Source organism: Callospermophilus lateralis, chromosome 5 (assembly GCF_048772815.1).
Source record: "Callospermophilus lateralis isolate mCalLat2 chromosome 5, mCalLat2.hap1, whole genome shotgun sequence".
Taxonomy (NCBI): Eukaryota; Metazoa; Chordata; class Mammalia; order Rodentia; family Sciuridae; genus Callospermophilus; species Callospermophilus lateralis.
In genome coordinates this window covers 5029578-5044766 of record NC_135309.1, presented here as the reverse complement: position 1 = coordinate 5044766, position 15189 = coordinate 5029578, and the positions used below count along the sequence as shown (strand labels likewise).

Sequence of the window (15189 nt, the reverse complement as noted above, 5' to 3'; positions counted from 1 at the left end):
TAAAAATCAAGGAATCAAAACACACTTAAGCAAGAAATCCAAGTTCCAGAAATGGATCCTAAGTCCATGGAGCTTGTGACATGACTCTGAAAGGATTCAGAGGAACCCTCTAAGGACATTCAGAGAGTTGTACAAATGGGGATGTAAAACTCCAAGAGCCTTTAGACCCGAGGCACCATCCTGCGTGTTCTAGTTGAATGGGAGGCAGCTGTGTGCCTGTGTGATTGCTGTCTGGAGAAAAAGCCTCATTCGCACCCTTTCTCTTCAGTTCCCTTGGCTGAACTCAGCATGTGGAAAGTTGACCAAATCCTGTGAGATGAGTCAGTGGCTTGTGCTCAGACTCCACTCTCCTTTATCACGGCATCACACAGGACAACGGGAGGAAAGGTCACCAGCACCTGCCACGTGCAACTCCTCAGGCTCAACCCAAAATGCCTTGTGGGCACTCCCCTAATGTGAAGAGTGCCATGTTTCTTCAGGGAACAGAGGGCAGGTCTGAGGAGAGACCTACAGCACAGACATAAGCTCCTGGGGCTCCCCGCTCCCGTTTCGGGCTCACAATGGCCTTCATGGCCAGCGCCTCCCGCCCAGGTTTCTCCTGCTCCTCTCACCTCTGAACCTTTATTCCAGCTGAGCCACATCTTGTTTAGTTCCAGAAGATGCTCTCAGCTTCCTGCACGTCACTGTGGCTAAGCCAACTGTCAAGGGACAAGAACTCCCACACGCAGGGCCAGTGTGGTCTTCCTCATTTTACCTCTGAGACTATAAATGGCCCTCCTCCCTTGACCTCGGTCCTGTCCTGCAATGGTCAGCACAGTGCAGGATGCTCCCCGTACATTCTTGCTTGTCTCGCTGAACCGTTGGTTTGTTTTGAGGGAGGTTTAAACGTGACCATCCTTTCCTGCCATGGACGGCCTAATGCCTGTTTCAGTAAAATGAAATGAAAAGGCAACATTGAGCTCACAAATTTTCCAAGGGTCAAGATCCAAGATTCTTCCTTTCTAGAACAAGAATGGTCCAGGCCACGGGCATTCAGAGTGAACCCATGTGAAACGAAGGGCACTGGTTAGTGGAGATGATTGGATCACTTTGATGATGCTTTTCCCTGAAAGATAAACCTTAAAATTATGTAAGCTGTGTTTTGTGATGGAAATGTAGCCATCCAGCAGCAATGGGTACCCTGTTTATACCTCCTTGGAAGCCAGAGAAGAGCACACAACTGCATATTTCTTAGGAAGCAGACGCCAGTCTCACTTGACAGCTAGAAACTTGATGCTCATCAGATCTGAGCACAGCCAGAGCCAGCTCTGCTGCCCTCTGTCTGTCACCTGGAAGGAGGTCCTGGTCCCTGTGCGGTGTCACCCCTCTCCCATCTCTTCCCTGCCTTCAGCAGGTGAGCTGCTTGGGCAGTGAATGACTGGCCACAGGACAGCTCACCAACACCTCCACACACCCACACACACCCCTCCTACCCTGCAGCCATCTCAGCGGCATCCTGGTAAGCACATGGGCCCCACATCCCTCTGCAACTGTGGGAAGGCGCATAGAGAAGTTGTGTCTTCACCAAGGGGCTGGCTGCTCTGGACATCCCCAGCACGCCCCTGCTCACCTCAGTCTGGCAAAGCACGGATTTACAGTGAGCCTCATAAGTGCTTCACAAATAATGCACTTCACAGAAAGTCCCCGGAGGCTAGGGCACCGAGGGTCCACGCCACACTACTACTGAGTGGCGGCCAAGTTGGGAATACACATGAATTCCAGGGAATTTAGAGAGAAAATGACACAAAAGTGTTCTGTTTTCAGATGATAAATGTGTTTTATATCACAAAAGATGCTCTTCACAGTGTTGCATGTACACCTTTTTGACAATCATATACAACTTACTCCCAGGACCTTCTCTAGGACCCTCTTGAGTGCCCCTTTAACCTCCTCATTCCTCAGAGTGTAAATCAGAGGGTTGAGCACGGGCGTCACCACCATGTAGAACAGGGAGACAAACTTGCCCTGGTCCTTGGATCGGCTCCGGGCCGGCTGCAGGTACATGAAGATGATGGTCCCGTAGAAGATGGTGACCACCAGCAGGTGGGAGGAGCAGGTCCCGAAGGCCTTCCGCCTGCCAGCAGCTGACCTGATCCTCAGCACGGCCTGGGCGATGTGGCCATAGGACACCAGGATGAGCGACAGGGGCAGCACCAGAAACAGGATGCTGGCCACAAAGAGCTCAGCCTCGTTGAAGGTGGTGTCCACACAGGCCAGCTTGATGAGCACAGGGACCTCACAGATGAAGTGGTCCACGCGGCGATGCCCACAGAAGGGCAGCCGCAGGGTGAGGGTGGACTGTACCAGGGTGGTGGCCACTCCGCTGAGCCACGCGGCAGCCGCCAGGGAGTGACAGAGGCGGGGGTGCATCAAGAGGGTATAATGGAGGGGACGGCAGACGGCAACATAGTGATCGTAGGACATGACAGCCAGGAGGACACACTCAGTGGACCCCAACGCGAGGGAAACACAGAGCTGAGCCACGCAGCCGCCATAGGAGATGGTTTTGAAGGGATCCCGCAAGTTGACCAGGAGCTGGGGCACAACACTGCTGCTGAAGCTGAAGTCCAGGAGGGACAGGTGGGAGAGGAAGAAGTACATGGGCGTGTGCAGCCGGGGCTCCAGGCGGGACACCAGGATGATGGCGGAGTTCCCCAAGGTGGTGAGCAGGTACAAGGCCAAGATGGTCACAAAAAGAACCCTCTGCAGTCGAGGGTGGTCCGAGAACCCCACCAGGATGAAGCCTGCCGAGCCACTCTCGTTGATACCCCCCTGCATCCACATCCCCACCGGTGCTCCCAAGGCCGAGGCGCAGCTGGGAAAGACGGCAGACCCCACCAGGTCCCTTAGGCCTGCCACCTCCCAGGAGGGCACTCATGGGTGGCTCCCTTGCAGCGGGCAACAGGCGGCTGGGCTCTGTGTCCTGGTGTCTGCCTCTGATGGTGTGGGGTGGACTGTCCAGCTCTTGCCATCCAAAGCAGAGCAGAGGGCAACTCGAAGGTTTTACAAGTCTGGAATAAACTAGATCACCTTTCAATTTATCTAAGCCTACTCCTGTCCGTCACTGTCTTTCTGGTTACAGAAAGGTAGAGACTGAGATATTCCAACTAAAGACAGAACCTCAGGTCTTACTTTAGCACTTTTCAATTAAGGGGAATAAAGTCTATTTTTTGTCATGCCCAAGTCTGGACACTAGTTATACAGGTTTACGTGGGTGAGAAATGCTGGATTTGATTTCACTAAGTAAAAGCCAGCTCCTGAGACTTGGATGACCTGGCAAAGACACCGTCTGGGGTGGTGGAGGCCATCAGGAAGCTCTCTCCTGGCCTCACGCCACTCCCCGCTTCTGCTTCCCTCAGCCCTTGCTTCTTGGTCGTGTGTTCTCACATTTTGTGGCCTCCCTCTAGAGACCAGGTGCCTCTGGCCCCCACACTAGTTTTCCTGAGGATGTGTCATCTCTGTGATCTTGACTCCCTTCTTTGGGGACCTTCATACTGTAGGCGCTGTCTCAGGGCACAGGTGCAGAACGATATTCCTATCACCAGAAGCAGCTGGGAGGAGGACGCTGCTGACCATGGCCAGTCCTTCCTGCAGACCACAGCTACCAGAAAAACTCCTCTTAGCAGAGAAGTCAGAGCTCAGTGGTGGAGCACTGCCCAGCATGCACGAGGCTTCTGTTCCCAGTGCGGCAAAATCAAAAACAGAGAAACGAATTCTTTACTGGTATGTACGCCTGAACCTTTGTTCTTATGAAATCTTTGGCAAAGAAGCGTTTTGGTTTTTAATGCTTTTTTAAATTTTATCTTGTTGCCTTCAACAAGGGGCATGTGGCTCTTCAGAATTGTTTGTGAGATTCACAGAGCCAGGGGGGGCCACACACAACAAGAGTGCCCAGCAGAGGGATGGCTGAAAGGTCACCCCGACCCCGCGGTGTGCATCTCTAGCCTTCCCAAGCAAGGACACTGCGGTGTGGTCAACTGGTGTGAAGGTCATGTGACTCTCAAGGAAGGTGGGCACAAAGGCCCCGCCCCTGGTAGAAGAGGCCCTGCTGCTCCAGTCACACCTCGGAGACACTGTGACTGTGCCATCCACCTGAGCTTTGCTAACCCTGTGCATGTCAGCAGGGCTCCCCAGCATGACAGCTGGGCAACGTGGCAACCCCGGGCATCAGGCCACATGACCCCCTTCTGGCTGCTACAACAATCTCACCATCACAATGTGGAAATGCCCAAGGCCTCCTTATTGTCTGATCCTACACCCCCCACCTCCCCGCCCGAGGAAGTGCACGCACTGCATCAGCTGTGGTGAGAGGGGTGTTGGGCCCTTCCACAGTCTCTAGGAAGAAGCCCAATAAAAGAAGCCTAATAAAAGTTCACTCATGGGCAGCACCGGAGTGCAGACCGTGTTTTCTGTAGCTTGTGTTCATAAAACCAGATCACACAAAAAAAAGTTTCATGCCCAAATTTGAAGAGAGTATTAAAATATATAATTCAAAAGAAACCTATCCAACAGCCAGAGTATTCACGGTTTGGTACTCCTGCTAAACAAAGTAAGATAATTAAGAAAAATTTATTGGAAAACTATCAGAAAAGAATTTTTGGATAAAAACATCTAAAATTAAAAATTTACAAAAGCCAACATAAATTATGGTTTGTGAAATCCCTAATAAAACATGGGGAGGGTATCCAATAGCACATTAGAAATGATAACAGAATTAGCAATTGCAGTAGTAATTTTGAGGATGTTTCAGGAACACTTTTAGGCTCCTGCCTCAGACTGAGGCTGGCATACAAGACCAATAGCGTACTGGTAACACTCTGTGCTTTGGTTGCAAAGCTAAGAAACCTGGGCTGGCACACGTCATCATTACATTCCTTACAGTAAACTTCATGGCCCTGGTATAAAAACAGACCCGTAGGCCAGAAGACCCAGAGACCAGCCACTTAGACCCCATGAGATGTGGAAAGTGACAAACCCAACATAGTAAGGCCTGGGGAAAGGCAGGGAAAGGAAGCCACTCGCTGAGGGCATCGATCCTCTCTACTACATCTCCCAGGGACAAGATGAGCCCTGGGGAGGACAGATACTTCCAGGCCTAGACCACAATCTCTAGGAAGAAGCCCAAGTATCGACCCTTCTGCACATAAGTCCTTCTCAGTGACCGTACAGTGAGGCCCCAGGGGAAAGAGATAATACTGGCCTTTGATGCCAGAGCCTCCATCTGGGCCACTGACCGCTGACCCCAGACCCTCCATGAGACACGCTCTGGCATTAATCAAGTCACCTATATAAACTCAGTCCCCATCCTTTATTCAGTGGCTCATTTTCCACCAGGAGAGTGGGTCCATCAGGACCATGAATAAAGAACCATAAATAAAGTGGGTCCATTAGAACCGTTTCTGAATAAAGGCTTTTGGCTGATGTGTGAAGTTTTTGTTCATCCAAATCTTTTTTTTGCGCTAACAAATACCGTCAACCTATTCTTGACAAAGTGCCCAAACATGCCCTGGAGAAAAGACAGCCCCTGTGCCCACTGGTGCTGGAGATCTAGTTACTCACGTGTAGAAGGATGGGACTCAGCCTCACCTCCCATCCTGCACTTTGATCCTGAAAATGGATCAAAGACCTGGGAATCAGACCAGAAGCTAGAAACTCCTAGGAGAAAATGTAGGCTCAGCACTCAGCTTTGAGGCAACGGCTTTGTCAGTAGGACCCCCAAGCTCGGGAACCTGGGATGGCCTTGGGTTACAAAGCCTCTTCCCAGCAGACCATTATGAGTGAAGAGAGAGCACACAGGAGAAATTCTCGGCTAGCTGCTCTTGTGACAAAGGATGGATCTCTAGGATATACAAAGAGCTTAAAGTAGAAAGTTTTAATAAAATTAAATTTTAAAGTTCGAAAGAAATATTTTGGGAGTCAAAGCTCGGTGTCCCTAACATACAGCGAGGTCTTGGAAAGGACTAACTCACCTTGTTGAGCCCGGTGAGTCCTGCAGGCAACTGCCCCTCCTCCAGGGCAGGCAGTCCCTGTCAAGGTCCAGCAGGTTCCCCGCCAGCCTCCACGGAGGCCACCTCCCTGAACTTCTGCCTCTCCTTCTGCTCGACCTGCTCTCCCTGGACCTCACACACACAGCCTGAGCCAGACACCACTGGGCACAGACCTTCTAAACTGGCAGCTGGAGGGAACTTTTTGCCCTGGAGGAGTTCACAGAGTCTGGGCAGCCCACGGAGGGGGTCCTCCGGCACTCTTCTGGAAGATGCAGTTCTCTGAATCCCATGGTTGATTATTTCCCACCCTCAGAAATGACATGGTGATGACAAGGTGGGGGTGGGCTCTGTCCTGAAACCCTGCCAGCATCGCTGTCCTGCCTGACTGGAGCACACCACAGACAGCCCTCACTTGAAGGGCGGGATGAGCCAGCTCCTCACAACACCCCTGCTCCTGGCCCCTCCAGCTGCTCAGATGGGCCCTTCCTGACACTCAGGCTGCAGTGACATGCCCATCGTCTTTCTCAGCTGTCACCACCAGAGAAGCCATGTGAGTCAACACCAGACACGAGCTCCCATACCCTACCTGGTTCACGAGGCTGGTCTTGTTCCTGCAGAGCACCCTGCACATCACTGTGGCTGCAGGGCAGGTGCCGGGTGCAGGCCACACAGAGCTCGCAGATTCTCTTGAGATGCCAACCCTGCCCTGAGCCATTCACCCATCACTCTTCTCTGCTTGACTCTTTTCACTTCCAGAATCCAACAACAGAACACAAATATGAAGACTTCTTAAAAGTAATCCTGAACACAACTGTCATTTAAAGCAAAAAAGAGAGAACTCTAGGCCAAAGGCTAACTAACTAGTTTTGCCTTTAACCAGAAAGCTCTTCAACTGAACTCAATGCCTTTTCCCTCGGAGGGCGATTCTGGGCTGCTGCGTGAGGGAGCATGGGATGGGGAAATGACAGGAGGCGGCAAAGCATGCCTTTTAATTGCCTTGAAGGTGATCAGCACAGGGAGGGGGGCGGGGGGTGACACCATCATTCCTGAGGAGGAACCTTGGGAAACAGTTCACTGCTTGCATCTGCTAAATCACACCTGGCCGCTGTGGCTGGCCCTAGCTGCCAACCTCTGGCTCAGGAGCAACCGCTCTGGCAGTGTCTCCAGCCGCCTGTAAGGAGTGGGTATAAACAGACCTTCCCAGGTGGTGCTTGGGTCATGGGAACTGCTGGAGAGGACAGAGGGGGAAGCAGACCAGGTGTTCCCAGAAGGCAGCAGCGAGCATACCCTCTACGGAGCCAGGCTCCAGTGCTGGCCCCTGGAGACCACAAGGGGATTGAGGCCTTCTCCCAGGAGTCCAGGAGTCCGACCCCCAGGTGGAGCATGACCCCTAGTTAGAAGTAAGAGGTGTTGCTCTGGCTAGAAGCTGGTTCTCAGGCTGACTCTCTGCAGTAACTCAGAGAGGGGCCCCTGCTGAGCTGCAGGAAAAGGCTTGTTCCAAGAAAGAGGAAGAGTGGGGGGTGGGAACATCAAGAAAAAGTGAGCGGCAGAATGGCAGCCTCAGGGAGGCACAGGTCACCTGGGACAGAGAAGGAGCACCTGTTAACACAGAATGGGTCCCTGGAAGGCTTAGACAATCACTGTCTTTCTTCTACAGAAACTCAAACAAAGCTGGGCATGGCATTGCACCTGCAATCCCAGCCTAAGGGGGCTGAGGCAGGATCGCAAGTTCAAGGCCAGCCTCAGCAGACCCTGTTGAAAGAAAACAAAAGGAAGGAAGGAAGGAAGGAAGGAAGGAAGGAAGGAAGGAAGGAAGGAAGGAGAAAAGAGAAGAGAGGGCTGGGGATGAAGTCCGTGGTACGGCAGTGCCAAGTGTGCACAAGGCACACCAACACAGTCCAAACCAGAGACTCCAGGTCACCGTTCTGGAAAAATACCCTCAGTCACTGTCTCTGCCATCACTTAGGGGTCTGTGTGAGACATCAGCAAACTGGGCGTCTTCCAAGGCTCGCACACAGCTATGGAACACCACGACGGGATCCTCGTGGAGATGGCCACGCGGGCAAAGCCCCCAGGAAGCGGCCCATGGCTGCAGTCGGCTATGACTGAGGTCGGGCACAGCAACGTGGGGGGCTGTGGCACTGCACACCTTCTAGGGCCAACTGCCCCTGCACAGGGCTGGGCTAAGAATCCATACCCCTGTCCCTAGTCCTCCATCCACTCTGATGACACTTCAGCTGGCTCAGAGCTCATGTTTCCTGGAACACCATGTGCTGCCCATTAGCACCTAGGATTATTGTAGTGTCGGGGAAAATGTGAATTTAACTTAAAGCTTTTAAATAGCTATGGATTTTTGCTTTATGATATTTAGAACAGGAGCACCTACTTTCCCTTGAATAACCACTGACCTGACTCCCTCATCAGAGAGGTCCAAGATCTCCATCCTGCCTAGTAAGCCCACGGTCCTCCCTGTCTCACTGTGGCCACCAGTCCAGAGTACGGATCCCACTTTGCTTGAAGGAGGGAGGTTCAGGTGCCCTCGTCAGCACAGCAGAAGGTGCCCCACCTGTCCTGCTACCCAGGTGGACCCCTCCTGGCCCTTGCACTAGCCGGACAGGAAGTGTGCCTCTGCTACGAGTGTGCATGGGGACAATTTCAAGGTCATCAAGATGTCAGGCCCTTGAAAACTCAGCCACAGATTCCTTCATTTCTATACACTTGTTAATGTATAATTGTTTAATGTGTAAATTAGAAAATAATGAACACTTTTTCCTTCTCCTTCAGGGTGAGGAGTTACTGCTCAGATAACGTTCTTTGTAGTCACGTCAATTTAACAACAAAAATCCAAGTGAAAGAAAAATGTAGCTATTTATCTTGTGATCTGGTTGACATGGATTTAATTTTACAAATAATTTGCTAAAGATGAGGATTTTCCCTAATATTTTTTTCTATTGTTTTGATAATAGATACTGTCACATAGTGAAAAATATTCCACAATTTGAGTTGGACCATTAGCGTAAAAACTCTGTGAAGCCATAGGTTGTTTTCTTTTTTTAATTTATGCCCTCAGAGCCTCAATAACTATTGAATAAATGAATCAATTTCTTAAAAGAAATGGCAGTTCCAAGATGTATGAAGACATGCACACACAATGTAATGTAGAACAGAGAGTGTAAGAGGTGACTACTAACTCAACGTCTTGTCCAGCAGGGAGCCCATGGCATCCTGAGGGCAGAGGCCCCTTCCTGTGAGAGGAAGGAAGGACCGAGGCTTGGGGACAGCTCTTCACTTTCTAATACTGAGAAAAGTGGGCAAAGCACCCCCATGGGGCTTGAAGTTAGTCAACAGGTGCTGAATGCCAGATCACCTTTGATGCCCGGGGCCAAGCAGTCAAATGCAGTGTGGTTGAGCAGGAGGACACAGGTGGAAAGGTCTGCACTTAAATGGACATCCAGGAGGCACCTGTACTGAGATTGCATGGGAAACAGGCACTAAGTCACAGCACAGTGGGCGTCTCAAAACAGGGACGAGAGGAACTAAAAAGTTTGATGTCCTGTAGAGGAAAGGACAGTAGTGGAGAGGGGCTCAGAGATCCCAGGACTCGTGCGGGGACCTACACAGGCAGGCTCCGAGCTCAATGGGACTCACACAGGGACCCGCTAGAGGGGCTCAGAGCTCATAGGACTCATGGGGTGGGGGATGCACCTAAGAGAACTCAGGGACCCTCGGCCACCTGAGGGTCCAGCAGTCCATGGTCAGTCAAAATAGTCACTGAGCTTTAGAGTTTGTACTTTCTGTTCTGAGCAACTGACCCAAATTCTTCAGTATCTGAGAGAGACCCATCACAGGCCTCTCTCTCTCTAGCACGTGGCTAAGACTGTTACACAGAAGGAGTTCTCATGCAGCACAGTGCTTGGAGCACGGTCGCGTTCTCATCTGGTTGCCTAACATTGGCAACCCCGTGATGAGGACCCAGATCTGCAAAATGCGCCTCTCAGTCTGTCCTGCTCTGAAATTCAAACTAGCCTCGCTTTCTACCAAAGCCCAGGGTTGGGTCGTCGCCATTTCCAAGTCATCCTCTAGGGGAGCATCCGTGTCTCCTAAGTGTCACCTGGCAGTCACCAGGTCCCCTCAATCATAAGGTCTTCCCCAGAGTTTCCTCAGTGCTGTCTTCACCTCCTGGTTCCTCAGAGTGTAAATCAGAGGGTTGAGCATGGGCGTCACCACCGTGTAGAACAGGGAGACAAACTTGCCCTGGTCCTTGGATCGGCTCCGGGCCGGCTGCAGGTACATGAAGATGATGGTCCCATAGAAGATGGTGACCACCAGCAGGTGGGAGGAGCAGGTCCCGAAGGCCTTCTGCCTGCCAGCAGCCGACCTGATCCTCAGCACGGCCTGGGCGATGTGGCCGTAGGACACCAGGATGAGAGACAGGGGCAGCACCAGGAACAGGACGCTGGCCACAAAGAGCTCAGCCTCGTTGAAGGTGGTGTCCACACAGGCCAGCTTGATGAGCACAGGGACCTCACAGAAGAAGTGGTCCACGCGGCGATGCCCACAGAAGGGCAGCCGCAGGGTGAGGGTGGACTGTACCAGGGTGGTGGCCACTCCACTGAGCCACGCCGTGGCCACCAGGGAGTGACAGAGCCGAGGATGCATGACAAGAGTGTAGTGTAGCGGGCGGCAGACAGCAACATAGCGATCGTAGGACATGACGGCCAGGAGGACACACTCGGTGGACCCCAGTGCGAGGGAGACATACAGTTGAGCCACGCAGCCGCCATAGGAGATGGACTTGTCTGAGCCCCCCAGGTGGACTAGGAGCTGAGGAAGGATACCAGTGGTGAAGCAGAGGTCCAGGAAGGACAGGTGGGAGAGGAAGAAGTACATGGGTGTGTGGAGCTTGGGGTCCAGGAGGGACACCAGGATGATGGCAGAGTTGCCAAGAAGGGTCATGAGGTAAAGGAGCAGGACGACCCCAAAGAGGGCCCGCTCTAACCGAGGCTGGTCTGAGAACCCCAGCAGAAGGAACCCAGAGAGGAGGCTGTCATTGGCACCCCCCATTATCTCGCTCCACCTACTCACGTCAGGCAGAGCCTCGGATCCTGTGCCAAGTCCTTGACAATCAAAAGTTACATTCTGGGAACTAAGACTTTGGACACATATACCCGGCAGAGAACACCAGAGTGGGAGACTCTTATTAGGCCCCGAAGGTGGAACCTGGTCTGAGATCCAAGGTGTCCCACGTAGCTCGAGGATCACATGAAAGTCAGCATCACTTGAGATCGAGTTTGCCCCAGTTTTTAACAACATGAATTTTTTTAGTGTAAACATATTAGAATTTTATAGGAACTGTGGGAACTGCAAGCACTCTAGAAATATGGTTATTCCCAAGGTACCAAAGGCACAGAGCAGCCAGCAGGTGCCCGGGAGATCCCCAAGCATGGTGGGAATGCAGCGGGGCCGCTCAAGATGAATCCAGGTGTGGTCACATGCTGCTCCCGAGGAAGGAGGGCAGCCCAGCCTGAGAATGGAAATGGAGAGGGCACATGGTCAGAGCCAGAGGGGGAAGGAGCCAAATGTGGGGAGCAGCTACTGCACACGCCACCTATGCTAGAGAACACAGCACATCCTGGGTGAACTGAAATCAGTTCTTCCAGGACCACAGACATCAGTACACATTATCTGGATAGCATAGCCCTTGTTGAGGGGTTTTAGTTCAGTTCAAATCTTCCTTCTTAAGATAAATGTTTGCACAATGTAAGAGAATTTAAAACTTCATGTACCCTGACCCAGAATCAATGTGTGGGGCTCATGGGACAGTGGACAATGTCGATGTCACACACTTGGAAGGGAGTGAGTGCAGTATGACCAGAAGGCAGGGAACTCGGCAGAGACTGACTCATGAAGGCTCGCCTGCCGGCAGTACACTTGACCAACTAACAGAAGAAACCAAAATCGGTTTCACACAGGATGGAACCAAGAGATTGAACAGTTAAAAACAGCCTCTGTCTTTTTAATCTCAACCAGAGATGCTGAGGACTGGGCTGACTATGTCTGAAAACTCCAAGAAGAGAGTCCACGTGGTTGACGCTCTTCTTGTAATAGAGACCTGGCTCCTGTCTCCTGGCACCCACCTTAACACCAGCCACTGGCCGCGGGTGCCTGGCCAAGCGCCCTGTGAATACATGAAACACAGGGAACCTGGAGAACGGGCAGTTCCACAGCACCCGGGGGAGCCTACTGACTGTGGCCAATTCCCTTCGCAGGCGCTGAGGCCCGGACATCTGCAGACTCATGGACAACCTGATCTCGCTCTTCTATAGCTCTTAGAGAGCAGATGCAGCTGAGAGGTGACTCCCTGAGACCTGTGTCCGCCCTGAAGTTGCTCACTCACACCATCCTGCTCAGGATGAAAGACTGGCTGACCATGTCTTTCCCTGAATGAGCAGGTTTGCTATCTCAGCTCAGGTTTTCAAAGTTTCTCTTTCATGCTATTTATTAGAATGGGCCTGCACCTGGTGTCCTGCCACCAGGATGCCACTGAAGTCACCTCCTCATCCCTTACTGCCTACAAGGACGTCTCCAGAGCATGGTGGACAATCTGGTAAGAGAGCAGGCTCCAGGTACGACCCGCTTTCTGCATTTTAGTTGTGTTCCTGAACATGTCACTGCATGAGGTGCCCTGGCTGGCTCAGCTGGGACCTGGAGAGGAGCAGAGCTGTCCATGGGGACGAGGTGCATGAAACCAGCCCTGTGGAGGGACAAATGTGTGCCAGTGAACAGTGATCGCTGTGCCTGTGGGCACTATTGCCAGCTCACACGGCCTTCGCAGGCTCGTGGGCACCTTACTGTCCCCCGGAGCCTCACCTGCTCCCCAAACCTTCAGTGTGGCTCCATTGCCCCTCCCACCACGGCTGCATGGTGTCCCCTCAGTGAACCCACCTAGGCATCTCCATAAGTCCTCTAAGACTTGACCCAAAAGACAGGAAATCTTTAGAGACATGTCATATTTCCAACTAGTTCTACAATATTTTATATTTATGCATTGCTAGTATCAGAGTGTCAGGAATCTAAAGACTTATTTATCTTTATGCTATTAACATCTACCACATTCTCCAAAAGTGTTTGCTAAGTCAAAGTGCTTGTGGAGCAGTGCACTGTTTCACTGGGCAGATGTGGTGACCATGCTGTAATACATGCAGTGAGCAGCTGGACAGATGTGCAAAATGTGCACCCCGAGAGCTCCCTGAGCACCACGTGGAAGCCCTGCTGTTTCACAGAAGGAATGTGTGCCCCATCTACCATAGGCAGGGCAGGCTTAAAGGCTCGTGCACAAAGGCACTTCTTGGACTGCTTGCCAACCACGTTGAACACATTGCTACTGCAGAGGATGGACATGACAGTGACCACGCCACAGGGCCTGAGGTCAGGTGCTTAAGACAGAAGCATAAAGACAACTAAGTGTGTGTCTGCACATTCTCCAACGAAAACAGAAAGGACATTTCGGCACTCACCTCATGGCTCCCATCCCATAGACGTGAATAGAGAGCTGTTTAGTCCCATGTGCTGCTCCAACCACAAATGCCTGGAAGACAGGTTTCCCTATGTTCAACAGCACACTCTGAAGTCGGATGAAGACAGACAGACAGATAGACAGATTGGATGGAACACTGGCATTTGTCTCTCACTAGACATTATTTCAGCTAATTCATCCATCAACCTCTGCTGGATGCATGCAGGGGCCAGCCCTCAAGCTGGACATAGGGGTGAGTTGGCCACTGACTCTCTATTCATCACGAGTGGTGTGGGGTACTGAGCCAGAGCTCCATACGTGCCAGGCAAGCACTCTACCAACAGAGCCCAGCCCAGCCAGGAATAGGAAACAGAAAGCTGTGTGTGTTGCTGTTAAGAATCTTGTCAGAGTAAAGTAAAATTTTAAAAAACCCTTGTTAGTTGTCTGCTCGTGCTGCATGGATGGGGAGAGAGCAGCAGCACTAACCCTAGCCCAGGAACCCACAAGGTGAATAGTGAGGTATAAAGAACCTTCCCTCAGGGTGTCACAGGCCCACTCACCTAGCTTGTGAAAAGATATCATGTCCTTGGAAGTCACTATCTATAGATAAGCCCCTCACAGTGGCACATGCCTATTATCTCAGCCACTGGGGAGGTGAGGAGGGAGGATCACAAGTTTGAACCAGCCTTAGCAACTTAACAAGGCCCTGGGCAAGTTAGTGAGAGTCTGTCTCAAAGTAAAAAATAAAAAAGGACTGGGAATGTGACATACTGGCAAAGCATCCCTGGGTGAATTCCCCGGGACCAAAAACAAACAAAAACATAAAAGCAGGTAAATGAAGACAGCATTCTCTGTTTTCTGTGCATCCAAGGTGTGCTTCCAAGAGGAGTGAAAGGTTTGCTATCGATGTCAGAGCATCTGAACACCAAGCCAGCAGAGCCAGGAGCTGCCAGGGACCTGAGGGGACACTCGCGGAGGATTCTCTGGGCGCCAAGCTGCCCTGGAGGACATGACTTACACACCTGTCTGTCTCCACAGGGAGAGGAGCAGGACCCACTTTCCTGTGGTCACAGAGGAGGAGGCCTCAGGGTGGAGGCTGCCCGCCCAGGGAGGCTCTGAGGCAGAGTGGAGTTGGGGCCCAGGGCTGGCGTTCCAAAGCGCTCCATGCCACACAGGCCTCCTGGCTCCTGGTGAAGGGAAGAAGTGGGCGCTCGGTGGCCGGGGGACGCACTTCTCGTCCTCTCACGTCACCCTTGTGCTCTCATGTCACGCATGCTGCTCTGCTTCCCCTAAGCCATCTGTCCCACTTTGAGCTGCAGCTCTGCGCTCCCGAGGCTGTGTTTTTCCCGGCATGTCTCGATATCTAACATCTGAACAGGGGCTTTGCTCATGGTGCAGTGGGTGTTCAGCGTCACCAGCACTGCAGCAAGTCCTGCTTCAGAGAGGAACTTCTGGACCCTCTGCCTTGGAGCAAGAAGGGGAGGGAGGCTGAGTGGGAAGGCACAGAAAGGTCAGCCACGGGAGGACCACAGTGGCACTGAGAAAGGGCGAGAAAGATAAAGTGCCACCATGGGAAGAGCAGCAGACCCTCCCTGCAGCTCTGGGGTCTGGGGATGTGGCCTCCTGTGGCCATTGAGAAGGCCTGCT

At 52.1% G+C, this 15189-nt stretch overlaps 2 protein-coding genes across 2 annotated transcripts; both read right to left on the bottom strand.

The window, feature by feature from the left end:
• Positions 1-1869: 1869 nt before the first annotated feature.
• LOC143641666 (olfactory receptor 2G2-like) lies at positions 1870-2823 on the bottom strand. The gene has a single exon (XM_077109368.1). The coding sequence runs from the start codon at positions 2821-2823 to the stop codon at positions 1870-1872; it is 954 nt and encodes a 317-aa protein (XP_076965483.1).
• Positions 2824-10157: 7334 nt separating this feature from the next.
• On the bottom strand, positions 10158-11090 carry LOC143641665 (olfactory receptor 2G6-like). Its single transcript, XM_077109367.1, has one exon. The coding sequence runs from the start codon at positions 11088-11090 to the stop codon at positions 10158-10160; it is 933 nt and encodes a 310-aa protein (XP_076965482.1).
• Positions 11091-15189: the final 4099 nt, after the last annotated feature.

Coding starts and splice junctions, on each gene's coding strand:
- LOC143641666 (XM_077109368.1), bottom strand. CDS start 2,823: ATGTGGATGCAGGGGGGTATCAACGAGAGTGGCTCGGCAGGCTTCATC.
- LOC143641665 (XM_077109367.1), bottom strand. CDS start 11,090: ATGGGGGGTGCCAATGACAGCCTCCTCTCTGGGTTCCTTCTGCTGGGG.